Raw genomic sequence first — 20,789 nt, forward strand, 5'->3', positions numbered from 1 at the left:
CTGCTTACAGGGGCATCAGAAGGGAGAATTTATACACTGGTAACTCAAACAAAACATCACATCAAGATCTAACAGAGTCACTTGATTCATCAGGAGCAGAATATCACCGGCCTTTGAATGTGGAAGGAGAAATGTTTGCCTGTTCTGACTGTAGAAAAAAAAAAATCACTCATCTATATGACTGGAAAAGCATCAAGACACACTCACACCGGTGAGAGTGTTCCAGTGCACTGACTGTGCAAAGAGCTTTAGCTAGTTACACAACCTGAAAAAAAAATTACAGCATTTACAGTGGGATGTTATGAATTCCACGTACACATGTTTTCTGTGTGTCTGTGTGTGTGTGGACAAGCATTCAACTGATCATCCAATCTGGAGAGACACAAGGGCACCCGCACCACGGAGAAACCATGGAAATGTGGGGACTGTGGAACTGGATTCATTTCCCCATCCCAGCTGGAAATTCATCGGCGTATTCACACTGGGGAGAGGCCGTTCACCTGCACCGATTGTGGGAAGGGTTTCACGCAGTTATCAAATCTTATGACACACCAGCGTGTTCACAGTGGCGTGAGGCCGTTCAGCTGTTCCGTGTGCGGGAAGGGATTCATGAGTTCATCTAACCTAGGGACCCACCAGCAAGTTCAGACTGGGGAGAGGCCGTTCACCTGCTGTGTGTGTGGGAAAGGCTTCACTCAGTCATCTGCTCTGCTGACACCAACTTGTTCACAGTGATCAGAGATTGTTTAAATGCTCTGACTGTGAGAAAAGTTTCAAAGGACCAATAAATCTGCTGAAACACCAGCGAGTTCACACTGGGGAGAGGCCGTTCACCTGCTGTGTGTGTGGGAAGAGATTCACTCGGTCGCACAACCTGCATAGACACCAGCGAGTTCACACTGGGGAGAGGCCTTTCAACTGCCCCATCTGTGGGAAGGGATTCATTTTTTCATTTAACTTGAAGAGACACCAGAAGTTTCACATATGACAACAGGGGTTGGATTCTGCTGTTATTGCTGTTGTGAATCACATCCAGGTTTGAACTAGGTTCATTCTGATAACTGGGGTTGGATTTTCACTTTCTGATGGGGGTGGGAACCGGGACTTGTGTGATTTGAAAATTACTTTCCCGGTCGGAGGCACTGGATCCGCTGCCTCTGAGACAGTTTGTAATTTTCAAAGTGCCGGTGGAGGGGAGGAAACAGGAAACCCACTCACCACCAATTAACGGCCCCTTAATCTCATTAAAGAACTTGTTAAGGAGCCTGTCTGGAACAGAATGGGATTTTCAGTCTTCTGGATTCTAAATTGATTTATGGGGTACAGGTTGTTTGCAATAAATCCCCAATTGTGAATGAAATCACCAGGTTCTACAGGACTGAGCATCCGGCAGGAATGAACACTCTAAATGGTCATTTTAAAAAGATTTATTAACCATTAAAATGTGGAAAGGTAACAAGTTAGAAAGATAAAAATCAAGTTTCAATTAACAGTAAGAGGAGAATGTTTAACTTTAACAATTAAACAGACTTCTCACAACTTTCCTCGGTTGATCAGGCTGAAGACATGAAGTGAGGATAACCCTCCGTCATTTGATACACAGATAACATGCTAACAAAATGGCTTCTCGAAATCTTCATTTCTACACTTAAAAGATGCTGTAAGCCCACCTTAGCCAAGTTATTGGAAATGGCTAATTGGTCTATGGTTTGTCAATAATGTGACAAGAGTTAACTCCAGTGGTTTTAGCTAATTTGCCACATTGTCTTAAACTTAGGACAGTGCCTTCCTTTAAGCTATGTCTCTCATCTTGATGTTTTTTCAGGAGCCCATTCATTAAGACAGACTCAACAATCAAGGACAGTGTGTGTTCCTGATAGGGAGCAAGTCCGAGGCTTATCCCATTTCTTTCCCAGCTGTTACAGCACTTTAATTCTCTCATAAGAAGTGCTAATGGAGAAATATTGAGATAACATGAAGCGACTTCTAAGCAACTACCAATCATCTGTTGCCCGTCAATCACTGCTTCGTAATACTGTTTTGGGAAAGTTTGTTGGAAAAGGTTAAAATCATCAAAATGGCTTCTTATCTCAATGTTAGCAGAAAATTGTGTTTTGACATTGTTAGCTTATTACAATGAATATGACATGAAATGAACCTGAAAATGGTTGGGCTACACTAAAATCTAGTACCCAGGCTTACTTACAGGATGAAGTCAGATAGTCTGCTGCACGTTAGCGCACAGCTGTGGAGTTACCATAGATCGAAAGGAAGTTAATTTTCATCTGGTTTTTGTTTGTTGAATTTGAGGGATAGACTTGTTCCGGTTTGAGCGCTGTATCTTGATGTCCGTGCACACTTGTATTGTCTTTATTGTCCTGGTCATTTCATGAGCTGCTAGCTCCCCTCGGCAAAGCAGTAGCAAACCCCAAAATGGCTGCCTTTGCTGCTGGACAGGAAGCTCCCTGCCCCCGGAGGCACTTGGTGCCTCGGTTTGGATGCTGAGCTCACCTCCTGCCAAAACAGCTTATTTACATTTAAAAATAGTGCTGCAAGAGCGATGCAGTTCAGGTGCAGAGTGCGGACCCGGAATTGATCCAGTGTCAGGTTCCCAAACCTCTTTGAAAATCCAGCTCTTGGGGGTTTTATTCCTCCTGGTGTTAATAATCCCTGTAACAGGGCTGGAGTTTAATATTCTGGTTAAATGTCAAATAAATCACTTTGGCGTCAAACACACAGTGTGTGGAGTATTTGTTTACTCCAGGATAAGAGGAGACTAATTGAAATCCTGTTCTCGACTGTTCCATTTCTGGGCCTTTTCTCCTCTGTTAAAGAAAATTTTTTATTTCTGCAGAGCCTTTCATGACGTCAGGATGTCCAAAGCATTTTACAGCCAATGAAATTCCTTTGAAGTGTAGACAATGTTGGAATGTAGGAAATACAGCAGCTAATTTATGCACAGCAAGATCCCATAGACAACAAATTAATAATACCCAGATAATCTGTTTCAGTGATGTTGATTGAGGGATTAATATTGACCAAGACTCCTGGGAGAAACCCCGGCTCTTTGAAATAGTGTCAATGGATCTCTTACACCTGTCCATTCTGTCTCAGTGCCATCTCTGACAGTCTGTTTCTGACAGTGCAGTGCTCCCTCAATTTTATGCTCATCTTTCTGGATGTGGATTTGAACCCACAACCTCCTGACTCAGACATGAAAATGCAACCACTGAGCCATGACTAACACATCGTCACTCTGAATTATTTCAGGACCTAGACCTTTGGTTACTCTCATGGACAAGTCCCAGCTCCCCATACCTTCCAAAGTGTCTCTCCCAGCCTTGGTAGCAAACATAATCTCACTTTTCTGAAAAGGAGGAAGAGAGAAAATGGGGAACTAGAGATCAGTCAGTCTAACATCAGTAATTGACAAAATGTAGGAATCTATCGTGAGGGATGTGGTAACAGGGCATTTAGAAAATCTAACTGATTGAGCAGAGCCAATATGGATTTATGAAAGGGAGATCATGTTTGACAAATCTGTTCAGAGCTTTTTGAAAATGTAATAAGTAAGGAGGATAATGAGGGTATCAGAAGATGTTGTGTATTTGGATTTTCAAAAAGCATTTGATAAGGGGCCATACAAGAGGTCATTACACAAAATTCGGTCTGGTGTTTGGGGGGTATCTGAGCATGGACTGAGGAATGGTTAATGGTCAGAAAATAGAGAGTGGGAATAAACAGGACATTTTTAGGTTGGCAGGCTGTGACTAGCAGGTACCACAAGGATCAGTTGTTGTGCCTCAGCCATTTACAATCGATACCAATGACTTAGATGAGGAGACTGAGTGTAATATATCCAGGTTTTCTGACGATACAATGTTGGGTGGGAAAGTAAGTGTTGAGGAGGACACAAAGAGGCTGCAGAGGGATATAGACAGGTTGGGTAAGAACGTGGCAGATGGAATACAACATGGTGAAGTGTGAAGTTATCCACTTTGGTAGGAAAAATATAAGAAAGAATATTTTTCGAATGGTGAGAGACTGGGAAATATTTACATTCTGAGGGACCTGGCTGTTCTTGTACGTGAATCACAGAAAGTTAACATACAGGTACAGCAAGCAAATGGTAAATGGTCTGTCAGCTTTTATTACAAAGGGATTGGAGTATAAGAGTAAAGATGTCTTACTACAATTACTCAGAGCATTGGTGAGGCATCACCTGGAGTACTGTTTGCGGGTTTAGTCTCCTTACCTAAGGAAGGACACACTTGCCCTAGAGGGAGTGAAACCAGTGTTCACCAGGCTAGTTCCTGGGATGAGGAGATTGTCCCATGAGGAGAGATAGAGCAGACTCGGCCTATATTGAATGGAGTTTGGAAGATTGAGCGATCTAACTGAAACATTCTTAAATGGCCTGACAGGGTAGATGCTGAGCAAATGTTTCCCATCTGGTGAATTTAGAACACGGGGATCAGTCTCAGAATAAGGGGTCGACCATTTAGGACTGAGATGAGGAGGAATTTCTTCACTCAGTAGTAAATCTTTGGAACTTTCTATCCCAGGCATCCTTGGCTCTCAGTTATATTTAAGACTGAGGTCGACAGAGTTTTGGGTACAAGGGGAATTAAGGTTTATGGGGAGTGTGGATCTAAGGTAGAAGATCAACCATGATCATATCGAATAGCAGAGCAGACTTAATGGGCCAAATGGCCTCTTCCTACTCCTATTTTTTATGTTCATTAAACCTCAGTCTGGTTCCCCTCAAGGTGCTGAGTGAGTGAATTAAATCTTTCTTCACAAATCACCCGGATACCAGACGACAAGTCAGGCCACGAACATTGTTTATTGTTTACAAATCACAGTGAAATGTGGGCACACAGACCCTTTCTAGACATGTCGAAATGTAATCAGAGTTATCCAGCAGTTCAGCACTAATGGGGAGAGCTATTTCACAAAACAAGGAACAAAGACTCCACAGGATATTCAGTAATTCACCGTAAATCAGCACGAATGGATGCTGAGTATTAATTACAGCAGGGAGCAGAGTCTGAGGTTATCAATTGGTGAATTTATTTTCAGAGTAATTCCTTCAATATCTGACAAGTTAACAGTTTTGAACAGCCCATCTCTCAAATAGCTTGAGCCTACTTGTAATTACAAACATTCAGAGCTTACCAAGCTTCATCCTCGAGTTACAGAACAGACTTTCTCCAGTCAATATAGAGCTGCAGGGTTGCACTGTGATCTGCTCATTGTTCATCTTTAGTTCAATACAATTTGAGTGATGTACATTGAAAACGAGGTTTGCAGACATGATGATCTAGTCACATGATTGAGAGATGGCGTGGGTACACGCTAAGTCTAAACTGGGCAACTGACATTTGAGATCAACCCCAACTTTCAGAATGAACATGATTCAGTCCAGGATGTGATTAACAGCAGCAATAACAGCAGAATCCAACCCCTGTAATCACTTGTGAACTCGCTGGTGTGTCACTAGGTAGGATAAGCGAGTGAATCCCTTCCCACACTTGGAGCAGGTGAACGACTTCTCCCCAGTGTGAACTTGCTGGTGTATCAGCAGGTTGGATGACTGAGTGAATCCCTTCCCACACTCAGAGCAGGTGAACGGCCTCTCCCCAGTGTGAATTCGCTGGTGTGCAGTGAGATGAAATTATTGCCTGAACCCAGTCCCACAGTGAGAGCATCTGAATGGTTTCTCATCAGTGTGAATACGTTGGTGGTATTGCAGATCCCCAGAACTTTTAAAGCGCTTTCCACAGTCTGGACATTTAAATGATCTCTCGTCAGTGTGAACTCGCTGGTGTCTCAGCAGGTGGGGTTTCTGAGTGAATTTCTTCCCACACTCAGAGCAGGTGAACGGCCTCTCCCCAGTGTGGGTGCGCTGGTGTGCAGTGAGATGAGATGGTTGCCTGAACCCAGTCCCGCAGTGAAAGCACCTGAACGGTCTCTCATCAGTGTGAATACGTTGATGACATTGTTGATGCCCAGAACTTTTGAAGCACTTCCCACAGTCTGGACATTTAAACGGCCTCTCGTCAGTGTGAACTCGCAGGTGTTTCAGAAGGCGGGATGATGTCCTGAGCTTCTTCCCACACTGTGAGCAGCTGAATGGTGCATACGCAGTGTGAATGCGCTGGTGCTCCCTCAGTCCATGTGGGTTTTTAAAGCTCTTTTCACAGTCGGGGCATTTAAACTCTCTCTTGTCAGTGTGAACTTGCTGGTGTTCCAGCAGGTGGGATGAGCGAGTGAATCCTTTTCCACACATGGAGCAGGTGAAAGGCCTCTCCCCAGTGTGAAGTCGCTGGTGTCTCTGAAGGCAGATTAACTGAGTGAATCCCTTCCCACACACGGAGCAGATGAACGGCCTCTCCCCAGTGTGACTGCGTCGATGAGTTTCCAGATTAGACGGGGATCTGAATCCCTTCCCACAGTCCCCACATTTCCACGGTTTCTCCCTGGTGTAAACGGTGCTTTTTGCTTCCATGTTCAAAGGCTGATGATCTTCAGGTCCTGATGAATCGATAGACTCTGGCAGATTTTGATCTGATTTTGGTTTGACCTTCCTGACTGCAAATCCTTCTCATACTCTGTAACATGAATTCAAAACAGAAACAAAGAAATATGAAAGAGAACCCACAAAAACAGAAAGACAGATTGTGAAATTGAGCTGAACGAATCCGGTAATTTGTGGGGCTGACACGAGGAAAATGTGACCATGAAAACTGCCAGATTGTCATAAAAACCCAACTGGTTCACTAACGTCCTTCAGGGAAGGGAATCTGCCTCCCGGTCTGGGCCTACACGAGATTCCGGCCTCTATGGGAAAAGAGAGAGTGAGAGGTGGAGGAGGGGAAAAGGAGATGGATTTCATAGATCTGCAGCTCAACCAGAATTTTGACAGAATCTCCCAAACCCATGACCCCCACCACCTGAAAAGACAAGAGCAGCTGGTGCATGGGGAAGCCACCAGCTCCAAGACACACAGCAGCGAGTTCACACTGGGGACAGGCCGGAAACCTGCTCCATGTGTGAGAAGGGATTTAATCCATCATCCAACTGGCTGATACACCAGCGAGTTCAGCATTGACTCCAGGGGTTGGATTCTGCTGTTATTGTTGCTGTTGATCACACTCAGTACTGAACCTTGTTCATTCTGATAGTTTGGGTTTGTTTCTGCTGATGTTAAAAATCACTGTAACTGGACTGAAGGTTTAATATTCTGGAAATTACTTTGTAACCTTTACTCTTCAAATAAAGTATATTTCTTCGGCCTACAACAAAGTCATTTACTTGTAATTGTTTTCAATTTAGTTACTGTATTCAGTGCTCATCATGTGGTCTGCTCGACATGGGGAAGATCAAACACAGATTGTGTGATCACTTTGTGGAACAACCTCTGTTCAGCCTGTGAGCTTGACCCTGAGCTTCCAGTCACTTGTCATTTTAATTCTCCGCCCCACTCCTACTCTGACATCTCTGTCCTTGGCCTCCTGAACTGTTCCAATGAAGCTCAATGGGAGCCCTAGGAACAGCAGCTCATCTTTCGATCTGGCATTTTACAAACTTCCAGACTCAACATGAAGTTCAGCAGTTTCTGCACCAACAGAGAGTTGTCAGGATCTGGAACTCGCTACCTGAAAAGGTGCTGGGACCTGACTCTAGAAGGAATTTTAAAAGGAAGTTGACAGGGATTTGAGAATGAGGAACATATGGATTACAAACAGAAAGTGGGTGTCTGGGTCTAAACATGACTGCTCTTTCAAAGAAACAGCACAAGTATAAAGGGTTGAATGGGCTCTTTCTGTGCTGCAAGTTTCTATAATTCTAGGAGTTGGCCATTTAGTCCCTCGTCCCTGTCAGATTTAAATTTAATATGTAATCAACTGCTGTTTGTGGAACAGAGTTCCTAACTTCTACCTCTCTTTGTGTGTAGAAGTATTTGCTGACTTCACTCCTGGAAGGTCTGGCTCTCATGTTTACACTATGCCCCCAGAGTCTAGGACTATATCTCTTCTTTGGAACTGACTGAATCTTTGTCTGAATCTGGGGAAGTGAGGACAAGCATGGTCAAAAAATTGTAGCCATGTCTTTCACAGTGAAATGAGGAAACAATCGTTGACACAAAGCTTGACAAGTTTGGAGTTTTCTGCCACAAATGACAATTCCCTCACCAACATCACTACCCATTCACTCCACCTTCCCCTCTCAAGATGACAATAGGCAATTGCCTGCATAAGGCAGGCCTCTTACCAGGGTTTCCAGTCCCGCTCACACCATGTGTTTTTTTTTTTGTAAAAACATACTTTATTCATAAAAAATCTTCAATCACATTCAAAACCATTTCAAAAACAACATTACAAGGGTACAATCCAGGTTAAACTTTTACAAAATGTATCACCAGGTGCATCAGTACAAACAATATTACAATCATTTACAGCCTTTCATTTTGATCTGTACAGCCCGAGGGGCTCTAAACAGTTCCCAGTCTCTCGGTGCGCTGTGGTAGAAAGGTCTTAGACAGCGACCCTTCCCCATTGCGCCTTTGCGGCAGCTGCCCCAAGCTTTAGTGCGTCCCTCAGCACGTAGTCCTGGACTTTGGATTGTGCCAGTCCGCAACAATCGGTCGGGGACAACTCTTTGTGCTGGAAGACCAACAAGTTTCGGGCAGACCAAAGCGCGTCTTTCACCGAGTTGATGATCCTCCAGCTGCAGTCGATGTTTGTCTCGGTGTGTGTCCCTGGGAACAGCCCGTAGAGCACAGAGTCCTGTGTCACAGAACTGCTCGGGATGAACCTCGACAGCAACCACTGCATCTCTCTCCAGACTTTCTTTGCAAAGGCACACTCCACAAGGAGGTGAACAACGGTCTCTTCCCCACCACAGCCACCTCGAGGGCAACGTGCAGAGGGGGTGAGACTCCTGGCGTGTAGGAAGGATCTGACGGGGAGGGCCTTTCTCACCACCAGCCAAGCTACGTCTTGGTGCTTGTTGGAAAGTTCTGGCGATGAGGCATTCTGCCAAATGACTTTGACAGTCTGCTCGGGGAACCATCCCACAGGGTCCACCCTCTCCTTTTCCCTCAGGGCCTCTAGGACGTTACGTGCTGACCACTGCCTGATGGACTTGTGGTCAAAGGTGTTTTTCTGCATAAATTTTTCCACCAGGGACAGGTGGTACGGCACGGTCCAACTACTTGGAGCGTTCCGCGGCAGCGTGGCCAGACCCATCCTTCGCAACACCGGGGACAGGTAGAACCTCAGCACGTAGTGACACTTGGTGTTTGCGTACTGAGGGTCTACGCACCGCTTGATGCAGCCACACACAAAGGTGGCCATCAGTATGAGGGCGATGTTGGGCACGTTTTTTCCCCCTTTATCTAGAGGCTTGTACATCGCGTCCCTGCAGACACGATCCATTTTCGACCTCCAGATAAAGCGGAAGATGGCTCGAGTGATCGCCATCGCGCAGGAGTGTGGAATGGGCCAGACCTGCGCCACGTACAGCAACAGCGAGAGTACCTCACACCTGATGACCAGGTTCTTACCCGCAATGGAGAGGGAGCGTCGCTCCCACATGCCCAGTTTCCTTTTCACCATAGCCACTCGCTCCTTCCAGTTTCTAACGCATGCCCCAGTCCCTCCGAACCATATCCCCAGCACCTTCAGGCCGTCAGCCCTGACAGTGAAGGGGACAAAGGATCGGTCAGCCCAGTTCCCAAAGAACATGGCCTCGCTCTTCCCACGATTTACCTTGGCTCCCGAGGCCAGTTCGAACTGGTCGCAGACGTGCATCAGTCTGCGCACCGACAGCGGATCCAAGCAGAAAGCGGCGACGTCGTCCATGTACAGGGAGGCTTTTACCTGAGTGCCTCCACTGCCTGGGATCGTCACTCCTCTTATGCCCGGATCCTTCCTGATGGACTCGGCAAAGGGTTCTATGCAGCACACGAAAAGGACAGGCGAGAGAGGACAGCCCTGCCTGACTCCAGATTTGATCGGAAAGCTATCTGTTTCCCACCCATTGATTGAGACTGCGCTACTGATGTTAGTGTAGAGCAGTTGGATCCAATTTCGAATTCCCTCCCCAAACCCCATTTTGGAGAGCACATCCCCCATGTAGGTGTGCGATATTCTGTCAAAGGCCTTCTCCTGATCCAAGCTGATGAGGCAGGTATCCACACCCCTGTCCTGTACATAGGCAATCGTATCCCTGAGCAGCGCCAGGCTGTCAGAGATCTTCCTGCCTGGCACAGAGCAGGTCTGGTCAGGGTGAATCACCAATTCCAGAGCGGATTTGACCCGGTTGGCGATGACCTTGGACAGAATCTTATAGTCCACATTCAACAGTGAAATGGGTCGCCAATTTCTAATTTCCTCCCTTTCCCCCTTGTGCTTGTAGATGAGGGTGATGATGCCTTTCCTCATGGATTCTGACATGCTGCCGGCCAGGAGCATACTCTCGTACACTTCTAGCAGGTCTGGGCCGATCAAGTCCCACAGAGCCGAATACAACTCCGCCGGCAGGCCGTCGCTTCCGGGGGTTTTACTCTTCTCGAAGGACTCGAGGGCCTTAGTCAGTTCGTCAGGAGTTAGCGGTTTGTCTAGGCTCTCCCGCGTACTGTGGTCTAAGACCTCCGTGATAGAGGACAGGAAGGACTGGGAGGCCGTGCTGTCCGTGGGCTTCACGTCATACAGTCCGGCATAAAAGGATTTGCTGATCCTCAGAATGTCGGACCGTGATGACTTTACTGAGCCGTCTTCTTCCTTCAGGCTGCTGATCACAGAGCGCTCTCTGTGTACCTTTTGGAAGAAGAAACGTGAGCACGTCTCATCCTGCTCCACGGAGCGGACTCTGGAACGGAAGATGATCTTGGAGGCCTCCGAGGCAAAGTGCGAGGCTTGCTGGCCCTTCACCTCTTGGAGCTCCTCCTTGACATCGACCCCCATCGACTGCAGCCGGAGCAGATTCTGCATCTTTTCCTGGAGTCGGGACATTTCCCTCTGTTCCTTTCTAGCTTTCTGGGTGCCTTTGCGGATGAAAAACCTCTTGATGCTTCCCTTGATCACTTCCCACCAGTGTGTCAGGGACTCAAAGAGGGGTTTCACGGTTCTCCAACCTTTGTAATCCCTCTTGAGCTCCTCAATGTTCTCTGGGGTCAGCAGTTGCACATTTAGCTTCCATGCCCCCCTGCCCACCCTCAGGTCTTCCTCCGAGTGGCAGTCCGCCAGTAGGAGGCAGTGGTCAGAGAAGAACACCGGCTTGACGTCGGTGGATCTGACTGTGAATGCACGGGACACAAACAGGAAGTCTATCCTGGAACGAATGGACCCATCTGGCCGCGACCAGGTGTATCTACGCTGCGCTCCGTCTGCAGGGTTGCTGAAGACGTCGTGCAGCTTGGCATCCTTAACTGTTTCCATCAGGGATCTGGACGTAGCGTCCAATCTGCTTCCGGCCCTGCCGGATCGTCCAGCCGCATCGATGATGCAGTTGAAGTCCCCGCCCAGAATGACCGGCCTGGAGGTCGCCAGCAGCAGTGGGAGCTGCTGAAAAACCTCCAGCCGCTCAGCCCCTTGTGCCGGGCCATACACGTTAATTAACCGGAGTGGAGCGTTCTTGTACATTACGTCTGCTACGAGGAGTCGCCCGCCCACCACCTCCTTGACCTCGGAGACGGTGAAGTTGCCTCCCCGCACCAGGTGTTTTTTTATTCTATGATGGGATGTGGGCATTGCCCATCCCTAATAGCCCTGGACCTGTGTGGCTTGCTGGGCCGTTTCAGAGTGAACCACATCACTGTGGGGCTGGAGTCACATGTAGGCCGGACTTGGTAAGGACGGCAGATTTCCTTCCCTAAAGGGACATTAGTGAACCAGATGGTTTTACGATAATTGATAGTTTTATAAATTATTAACCGACTCTTGGAGTCCAGGTATCATTCCGGTAAAACTGTGCTGCACTCACAAGGACAATAACCCATAGTCCTATGTTGGGACTTGAACCCATGTCACGAGCCCAGTGGCATTACCACTGGGGCACCGTCTCCCCGCCCTCCAAGCTCGCGCGCGGTGTCCAGGCTCCCCCCGGTTCACAATCTCCACCCGCCCTCCGAGCTCGCGCGTGGTGTCCAGGCTCCCCCCCGGTTCACAATCTCCAGCCGCCCTCCGAGCTCGCGCGTGGTTTCCAGGCTCCCCCTCCCCGGTTCACAATCTCCAGCCGCTGGCTTCATTTCTCACTCTTTGTGATCTCAACTCCACCGCTCCTTCTTCCAGCTCCGGTTCTAGTACTGCGCATGCTTCAGTCCCGGCCTAGCCCCGCCCATCCATCACTCCAAATGGTTGGAGGGCAAACCGCTCCCGCTCAGTCCTCTAGTCCCGCCTCTCTCTTCCTATTGGCCCGGAACCGCTGTCAATCAGCCGGGCATTGTGAGCTGTCAGGTGAGCGGTCACTGTTGGGAGCGGGTTAATAAACCCCGGGGGGGGCGGGGTTTACAAATCCCGAGTGCGGCCCCAGAGCCGAATATTAAACAATGAACATTCTCCACTCTCACTATCCGCCGGACAGGTAGATAAGGTGGTTAAGAAGGCATATGGGATACTTGCCTTTATTAACATTTAAGTTATGAAGAGAGGTTGGATAGACTTCGGTTGTTTTCCTTGGAGCAGAGAAGACTGAGGGGCGACCTGATCGAGGTGTACAAGATGATGAGGGGCATGGACAGGGTGGATAGGGAGCAGCTGTTCCCCTTAGTTGAAGGCTCAGTCACAAGGGGACACAAGCTCAAGGTGAGGGGCAGGAGGTTTAGGGAGGATGTGAAGAAAAACTTTTATACCCAGAGGGTGGAGAATGCGCTGCCTGGGAGAGGGTGATGAAGGAGGATTGCCTCACATCCTTTAAAAAGTACTTGGATGAGCACTTGGCACATCATAACATTCAAGGCTATGGGCCAAGTGCTGGTAAATGGGATTAGGTAGGTAGGTCAGGTGTTTCTCACGTGTTGGTGCAGACTTGAAGGGCCGAAGGGCCTCTTCTGCACTGTGTGATTCTGTGAACAACCTCAAACAAAGAGACCAGGACCCTCCGAGCATGCACAATTCACCCGGCCAACCCGCAGCAGATAGAGCGGTTTCTGAGATGTTTGGGACTGTGGGTAATATGGATGCCATTAGAGACCCAGAGTCCGTTGATCATTAAAATAAAAGCAAAATACTGCAGATGTTGGAAATCTGAAATAAAAACAGAAAATACTGGAAAAACTCAGCAACTCTGGCAGCACCTGTGGAGAGAGAAACAGAGATAACGTTTCAAACCCACTATGACTCTTCATTGGAACTGACTTAATTTTTGTCTGAATCTGAGGAAATGAAGGCAAGGTTATGTTGATATAGAGATTGCAACTAAGAAAGACCAAGGCCCACCTCCTACCATCCAAACCCTGCAACAATGGATCTGTTGGCCAATCTTTGCAATGAATCTGTTTCATAAATCTGTAACAGACCAATACATAATTCTTTTGCTATGTTTTGCATTTGATGGGAATTATCAAATGTTTTTACGACTACGAGCTTGGGTTGTGGATGGTGATGTCTTCGCTCTTCTCTGTTGATCGAATCCAGAAGGGCTACTGTAGTTAAAAGGACTTGGCTTGCAAGATACAATCGCATTTAGAGGGATAAAGGAACATTTTAATATCATAGTTCAGTGACACCTGATCACTTACCAACTGAGTCAGTTTGTAAAAACGTAAAGAAAATAATCACAGCTGCTACAGGTTATTCTCTAGCTACAGTGAGATAGGTAAGAAAGGAATCAAGAGAAAGGAATCAACGGTGCAGAGGCATTCGAAGAGAATGGTTTGGTTAATGGTGTCAAAGACTGCAGACAGGACGAGAAGGAAATTGCGGCAGAATTTACCTCTGCCATATTCACATAGGCTGTAATTTGTGACTTAACTAAGAGCAGTTTCAATGTTGTGGCAGTTACAGAAATCTCATTGAAGGGATACAAACATGGAGTTCTGGGAAAATGTGCTTGGATTTGGGAGGTGACAAGGACTTTGGAGAGGAAAGGGTGATTAGAGTGGTAGTTGGCAAGAACATTGGGGTCAAGGGCTTGTTTTCTGGAGGATAAGTAGTTATGGCAGATTTAAAGGAAAGGACAGTACCTGAAGAGAGAGAGAGCTGTTAACAATATCAGCGAACATGGGAAGGTTGGGTGATCAATTGGAATAGGAATGGAGGAGGTGGGTTTTATGGAAAAGATAAGTTCTGAGAAGCATGAGGGAAGATTGGAGAGAAGCTAAAGAAAAAAGCAGATTCAGGGCTGCAGCAAGGGGGCTCTTTAGAGGCAGTTTGGCCCAGTGAGTCAGTGGAAGGGAGGAAAGCAGCAGAGGCAGCTGATCGGATTGTCTCAATCTTAGTGACAAAAAAGCTCCATGGAAAGTTTGGACCAGGTCACTCTCCCTCTTAAAAACATTGACATCTTTTGCTTTCCCAGCTTGACACATTTATTTGTCTGACAAAGGATGGCCTCTTTCTTAATATTCACAGTTAAAGGGGCGGGTACCCAGGGGCCAATAAATTAATATAGGGCAGAGGTATATCTAGTGTTGTTAAATGGTACATATTATTTATGGTTCTCTAATTAAGTACATTTATTTCATTCCTTGTGAATAAATCCATTTCAATAAGAATTTCTGAAATGTTTGCTCCACACACAAAGGGTTTCATCAAGCTTTCTCGTGGAGTTTGAGACAAAATCAGCTTTCAAAATGATGCAGAGTTTCAGTGGCCAGTAAGTTCACAGATGACATAAAAATTGGTAGTGTTGTAAATAGTGAGGAGGAAAGCCTTAGATTACAGGATGATATAGATGGGCTGGTAAGATGGGCAGAGCAGTGGAAAATGGAATTTAACCCTGAGAAATGTGAGGTGATGCATGTTGAGAGGACTAACAAGGCTAGGAATACATAATGAATGGTAGGACCCTAGGAAGTACAGAGGATCAGAGTGACATTGGTGTACATGTCTATAGACCCCTGGAAGCAGCAGCACAGGTAGATAAAGTGGTTAAGAAGGCATATGGGATATTTGCCTTTATTAGCTGAGGCGTAGAATATAAGAGCAGAGAGGTTATGTTCGAGCTGTATAAAATGCTAGTTAGGCCACAGCTGGAGTACTGTGTGCAGTTCTGGTCGCCACACTATAGGAAGGATATGATTGCACTGAAGAGGGTGCAGGGCAGATTCACCAGGATGTTGCCTGGGCTGGACCGTTTCAACTATGAAGAGAGATTGGATAGGCTAGGGTTGTTTCCCTTAGAGCAGAGAAGGCTGAGGGGGAACACATTAGAGGCTTACAAAACTATGATGGGCATAATTAGCGGAGGTGTCAATAATAGGGGGCATGGAATTAAGGTAAGGGGCAGGAGGTTTAGAGGGGATTTGAGGAAAAATATTTCACCCAGAGGGTGGTAGGAATATGGAACACGCTGCCTGAGGGGTTGGTAGAGGCAGGAACCCTCGCAACATTTAAGAAGTATTTAGATGAGCACTTGAAAAGCCATAGCATATAGGGCTACGGGCCAGATGGTGGAATATGGGTTTAGAATAGACAGGTGCTTGATGGCTGGCACAGTCCCAATAGGCCGAAGGGCCTGTTTCTGAACTGTATAACTCTATGTGACTCTGTTCAACAAATGAGGGAGATCCGTGCTCAGCCATGCCCCTCACTCACTCCGATTGGGTGGGGGGACCTGCTGCTCCCGTTCGGTCCTCCATCCCGCTCCTTCCTCCTACTGGCCTGGAGCTACCATCAATCACACGGGCATTGTGAGCTGGAGCATGTTCAATACGGCTGCTCCATCTATATCGGTGCACATGCGCATTGCGAGTGGTGTCCAGAGACAGACAATTGAAGGGAACAAAAGCAAAAATTGCTGGAAAAACTCAGCAGGTCTGACAGCATCTGTGGAGAGAAAGAGTAGTTAACATTTCGAGTCCATATGACTCTTCATCAGAACTAAAGAGAAATAGAAATGTAGTGAAATATAAGCTGTTAAAGGGGGTGGGACAGGTGAAGCTGGATAGAGGGCCAGTGATCGGTGGAGGCAAAGGAGAGACTGCAAAAGATGTCATAAATAAAAGGTCAAAGGGGTGTTGACGATGGTGATATGAGCTAAAGGATGTGCTAATGGTGACATTAAGGGTGGAAAGCAGGGTGAGCAGTGACCGATGTCCCTAGTGGGGGGTGAGGTGTGGGGGAGGGGATTGAAATAGGCTTAAAGGTGGGAAATAAACAATGAATAGAATTAAATTTCAAAAATAATAATAGAAATCAGTGAGAAAAGAAATATATATATATATATATCTATATGTAAATAAAATTAAATTTAAAAAGGGGGATAAAAGAGGGGGTGAGGATGGAGGAGAGAGTTCGTGACCTGAGGTTTTTGAACTCAATGTTAAGTCCAGAAGGCTGTAAAGTGCCTAATTGGCAGATGAGGTGCTGTTCCTCCAGTTTACGTTGAGCTTCACTGGAACATTGCAGCAGGCCAAGGATGGTCATGAGAGCAGGGTGGTGTGTTGAAATGGCAAGCGACAGGAAGGTCTGGGTCATGCTTGCGGACAGACCGAAGGTGTTCCAAAAAGTGGTCACCCAGTCTGTGTTTGGTCTCTCGAATGTAGGGGAGACCACATTGGGAGCTGCAAATGCAGTAGACTAAATTGATGGAAGTGCGAGTGAATTGCTGCTTCACTTGAAAGGAGTGTTTGGGCCCTTGGATGGTGAGGAGGGGGGAAGTAAAGGGGCAGGTGTTGTACCTTCTGCGATTGCATGGGAGGGGGTTGAGGTGTAGGGGGTGATGGAGGAGTGGACCAGGGTGTCCCAGAGGGAACGGTCCCTATGGAATGCCAACAGGGGGAGTGAAGGGAAGATGTGTTTGGTGGTGGCATCATGCTGGAGTTGACGGAAATGGTGGAGGATGATCCTTTGAATGCGGAGGCTGGTGGGGTGATAAGTGAGGACAAGGGGGACCCTATCATGGTTCTGGGAGGGAGAGGAAGGTGTGAGGGCAGATACACGGGAGATGGGTCGGACACAGTTGAGGGCCCTGTCAACTACCGTGGGTGGAAAACCTCGGTTAAGGAAGAAGGAAGACATGTCAGAAGAACTGTTTTGGAAAGTGGCATCATCAGAACTATGCGACGGAGGCGAAGGAACTGAGAGAATGGGATGGAGTCCTAACAGGAAGCAGGGTGTGAGGAGCTGTAATCGATGTAGCTATGGGAGTCGGTGGGCTTGTCATGAATATTGGTGGACAGTCTATCACCAGAAATTGAGACAGAGAGGTCAAGGAAGGAAAGGGAAGTGTCAGTGATAGACCATGTGAAAGTGTTGGAGGGGTGGAAATTGGAAGCAAAATTAATAATTTTTTCCAGGTCCAGGTGACAGCATGAAGTGGCACTGAAGCAGTCATCGATGTACCGGAGAACGAGTTGTGGGAGGTTGGGAGACTATGAGGTTGGAAGCTGTGGAGGGAAGATCTCCTTTTGACACACAAAATAAACCCAACAGTCAAGTACTGTGTGAAGTTCTGGTCACCAAATTATAGAAAGGATATAGAGACACTGGAGAGGGTGCAGAGAAAATTGATAAGAATGATACCAGAAATGCATGGGTTTACATATCAGGAAAGAATAAATAGACAGTATCTCTTTTCTCTTGAAAAAAGATGTCTGAAGCTGAACTAATTCAGCACTTTAAAATTATGAAAGTTTTAATGCAGAGGAAACAGAGAGAATGTTTCCTCTTGTGGGGAAGAGCAAAACTAGAGACCATCAATATAAGATAGTCACCGAGAAATCCAATAGGGAATTCAGAAGAAACTTCTTCACCAAGAGAGTGGTGAGAATGTGGAACTCAAGACCACAGGAAGTGGGTGAAGTGAATAGTATATGTGTATTCATGGGGAGGCTAGACAAACATATGTGGCTGAAGGAAATATTAGGTCATGATGATAAATTTAGAAGTGGAAAGATGAGAGGTGGCTTGAGTGGAGCATAAACACCAACATGCACTGGTTGGGCTGAATGGCTTCTTTCTGTGCTGTATATCCTATATAATCCTGTGTATGGCTTAACTGATCGTCCAACCTGGAGAGACACATGGACACCAGCAACAGGGCACTGCACACAGTACTTAGCTATTGGGTTTCTGTTGTGCATCAGGTAGGCTTTGCTTTTTGCTTCAATGACAGATGTCATCTCTGCTCAGTAGGTCTCAACCCAGCCTTTATTGAGGATTCCACCTTTACCAAATGTTACTGCTGCTGTGTGAGAAATGATTGAACTCAGCGACTTCCAAACTTCATCAATATCAATGTTGATTGATTAAGCTTTTATTGATGTGCCTGTAAAATATTTCACTGTTTTGATTCCTGTTGTTTGATAATTTAATTTCATAATGGAGGTTTCACTTTGAAGAGTGTGTAAGTCAGTAAGAATTGTCAGCAAAGATTAAGCAACAGGGAGAAACCATGGAAATGTGGGGACTGTGGGAAGGGATTCAGTTCTCTATCCCAGCCGGGAACTCATTGGCACAGTCACACTGGGGAGAGGCCATTCACCTGCACTGTGTGTGGGAAGGGATTCACCGAATCATCCAGCTTCCAGAAACACCAGCACATTCACAGTGAGGAGAAACTGTAAAACTTACTCCGTGTGTGGGAAGAGATTCACTCAGTCATCCATTCTCCGGATACAGTCTGTGAGAATTCTGTTCTTTCTTTGACTGTGTATTAATATAGTCTGCAGGAGTTGTGTTCTTTCTTTGCCTGTGTGGTAGGGTAGAATCTGTGGAGGTGATGTCATGCTTTGAACCGGCTTGTCCGAGTTTAGAACTGTGAGATGGTGGAGGTGCAGAAGTTCTATGTAATCACAGAGGAATATGTGTGCTCTCATCAACAGGCAAATGCTGTTCACATGAACACACCTGTGTTTGGACAAGAGCCACATGATTGAATAGTGAAATGTCCATGGACAGTTCTGATTGGTGGCCTCAAGGGAGCCAGTTGGGGGGGTTTCCAGCATAAGAACAGTCCACCTGAGGGGTTTGGTACAGTGGAGAAAAGAACAAAGGAAAGAAGAGAAAGAAACACGAAAGCTGGAAACTCCACAAGAAAACTGGAAGCTCCAAGGAAAGAAGCGTGCTCTGCTGTCCAGATATGACAAGGGAAGTATAGAGCTCACGTTGTTCTGTAAATCACTGCCTGAACTTTACCTTTAGTCTTTAAGTTTGTCCTGCCTTTCTCTTAATAGAGCTGCTCCATAACTGAAATTGATTGACACATCCCATCCTGATTCACTTGTGTGTCCAATCTTACTGCCCATCAGGTTGTTCAGTCTGATAAGAGACCTTTTAATTGTTCTCACTGTCTGAAGAGTTTTCAAAGCTCTAAAGATCAGATGAAATACCAATGGAGAGAAACCATTCACCTGCACTGAATCTGGGAAGGGATTCACTCGATCATTCAACCTTCTGACACACCAGTAAGTTCACATCTGACCGTATTGGTTGGATTCTATTGTTCTGTTGTTATTCTGGCCACCGTCTGAGTCTGAGCCACATTGTTCATCATCTCAATGTTGATTTCACCCTGAGCTGATTTTGTGACCAACATCCACTCCTTTACCAAGGCATAGACACTTAGAAACATAGAAAATAGGAGCAGGAGTAGGCCATTTGGCTCCTCGAGCCTGCTCTTCCATTCAAATGATCATGGCTGACCCTCTACCTCAACATCATACTCCCCCTCTTTCCCCAAACCCCTTGATGCCTTTCATGTCTAGAAATCTATTCAGCGGCTTGGCCTCCACAGCCTTTTGTGATAGACAATTCCGCAGGTTCACCATGCACTGAGCAAAGAAATTTCTCCTCAACTCAGTCCTAAATGGCCTGCACCATATCCTGAGACTGACCCCTTGTTCCAGACGCCCCCCACCACCCACCCCTCCAAACCCAGCCAGGGGAAACATCATCCCTGCATCCAGTCTGTACACTTCTGTCTGAATTTTATACGTTTCAATGACGTCCCCTCTCATTCTTCTGAACTCTAGTGAATACAGCCCTAGTCGACCCAAAACTCTCCTCATACAACAATCCTGCCATCCCAGGAATCAGGCTGGTGAAGCTTTGCAGGCACTTCCTCTGTGGCAAGTATATCCTTTCTTCGGTAAGGAGACGAAAACTGCACACAATACTCCAGGCTGCCTGCTTCCAGCTCTGTGACATCTCCCATTGCCCATTTCAAAATGATGCAGAGTTTCAGCCAATGATCTGGACTCAGCCCCGCCCCTCATTCACTCCAATTGGTTGGAGGATCAGCCGTCGGTGCTTATGCCTCCAACCCCGCCCCCTCTTCCTATTGGTCTAGCTCCGCCGTCAATCAGCCGCGCATCGTGAACAGTCGGGTGAATAAACCCCGGGCAGGGGGGCGGGGTTTACAAATCCCGAGTGCGGCCCCAGAGCCGAATATTAAACAATGAACATTCTCCACTCTCACTATCCGCCGCTTCCGGCTTCTCTCCGGGAACAACCTCAAACAAAGGGACCAGGACCCTCCGAGCATGCGCGACCCACCCGGCCAACCCGCGGCAGATAGAGCGATTTCTGAGCCGTATGGTATTGTGGGTACTGCGGCCGCCATTAGAGATCGAACTCACTTAATCTTCGTTTGATTCTAGGAAAGTGGGGGTGAGATTCCGC

At 46.7% G+C, this 20,789-nt stretch overlaps 2 protein-coding genes across 2 annotated transcripts in view; one reads left to right on the forward strand and one right to left on the reverse strand.

The window, feature by feature from the left end:
- LOC144697431 (uncharacterized) overlaps positions 1-20,789 on the reverse strand; it is a 101,229-nt gene that overhangs the window by 50,613 nt on the left and 29,827 nt on the right. Inside the window, exon 4 of the mRNA XM_078569408.1 lies at positions 5,553-5,656. Within this exon, the coding sequence (XP_078425534.1) occupies positions 5,553-5,656 (104 nt within the window). The remainder of the gene's footprint in view (positions 1-5,552; positions 5,657-20,789) is intronic.
- The window catches only part of LOC144697442 (uncharacterized), a 79,305-nt gene that overhangs the window by 11,761 nt on the left and 46,755 nt on the right, over positions 1-20,789 (forward strand). The gene's annotated exons all lie outside the window — the stretch shown is intronic.

Source organism: Cetorhinus maximus, chromosome 23 (assembly GCF_964194155.1).
Source record: "Cetorhinus maximus chromosome 23, sCetMax3.hap1.1, whole genome shotgun sequence".
In the NCBI taxonomy this organism is placed as follows: Eukaryota; Metazoa; Chordata; class Chondrichthyes; order Lamniformes; family Cetorhinidae; genus Cetorhinus; species Cetorhinus maximus.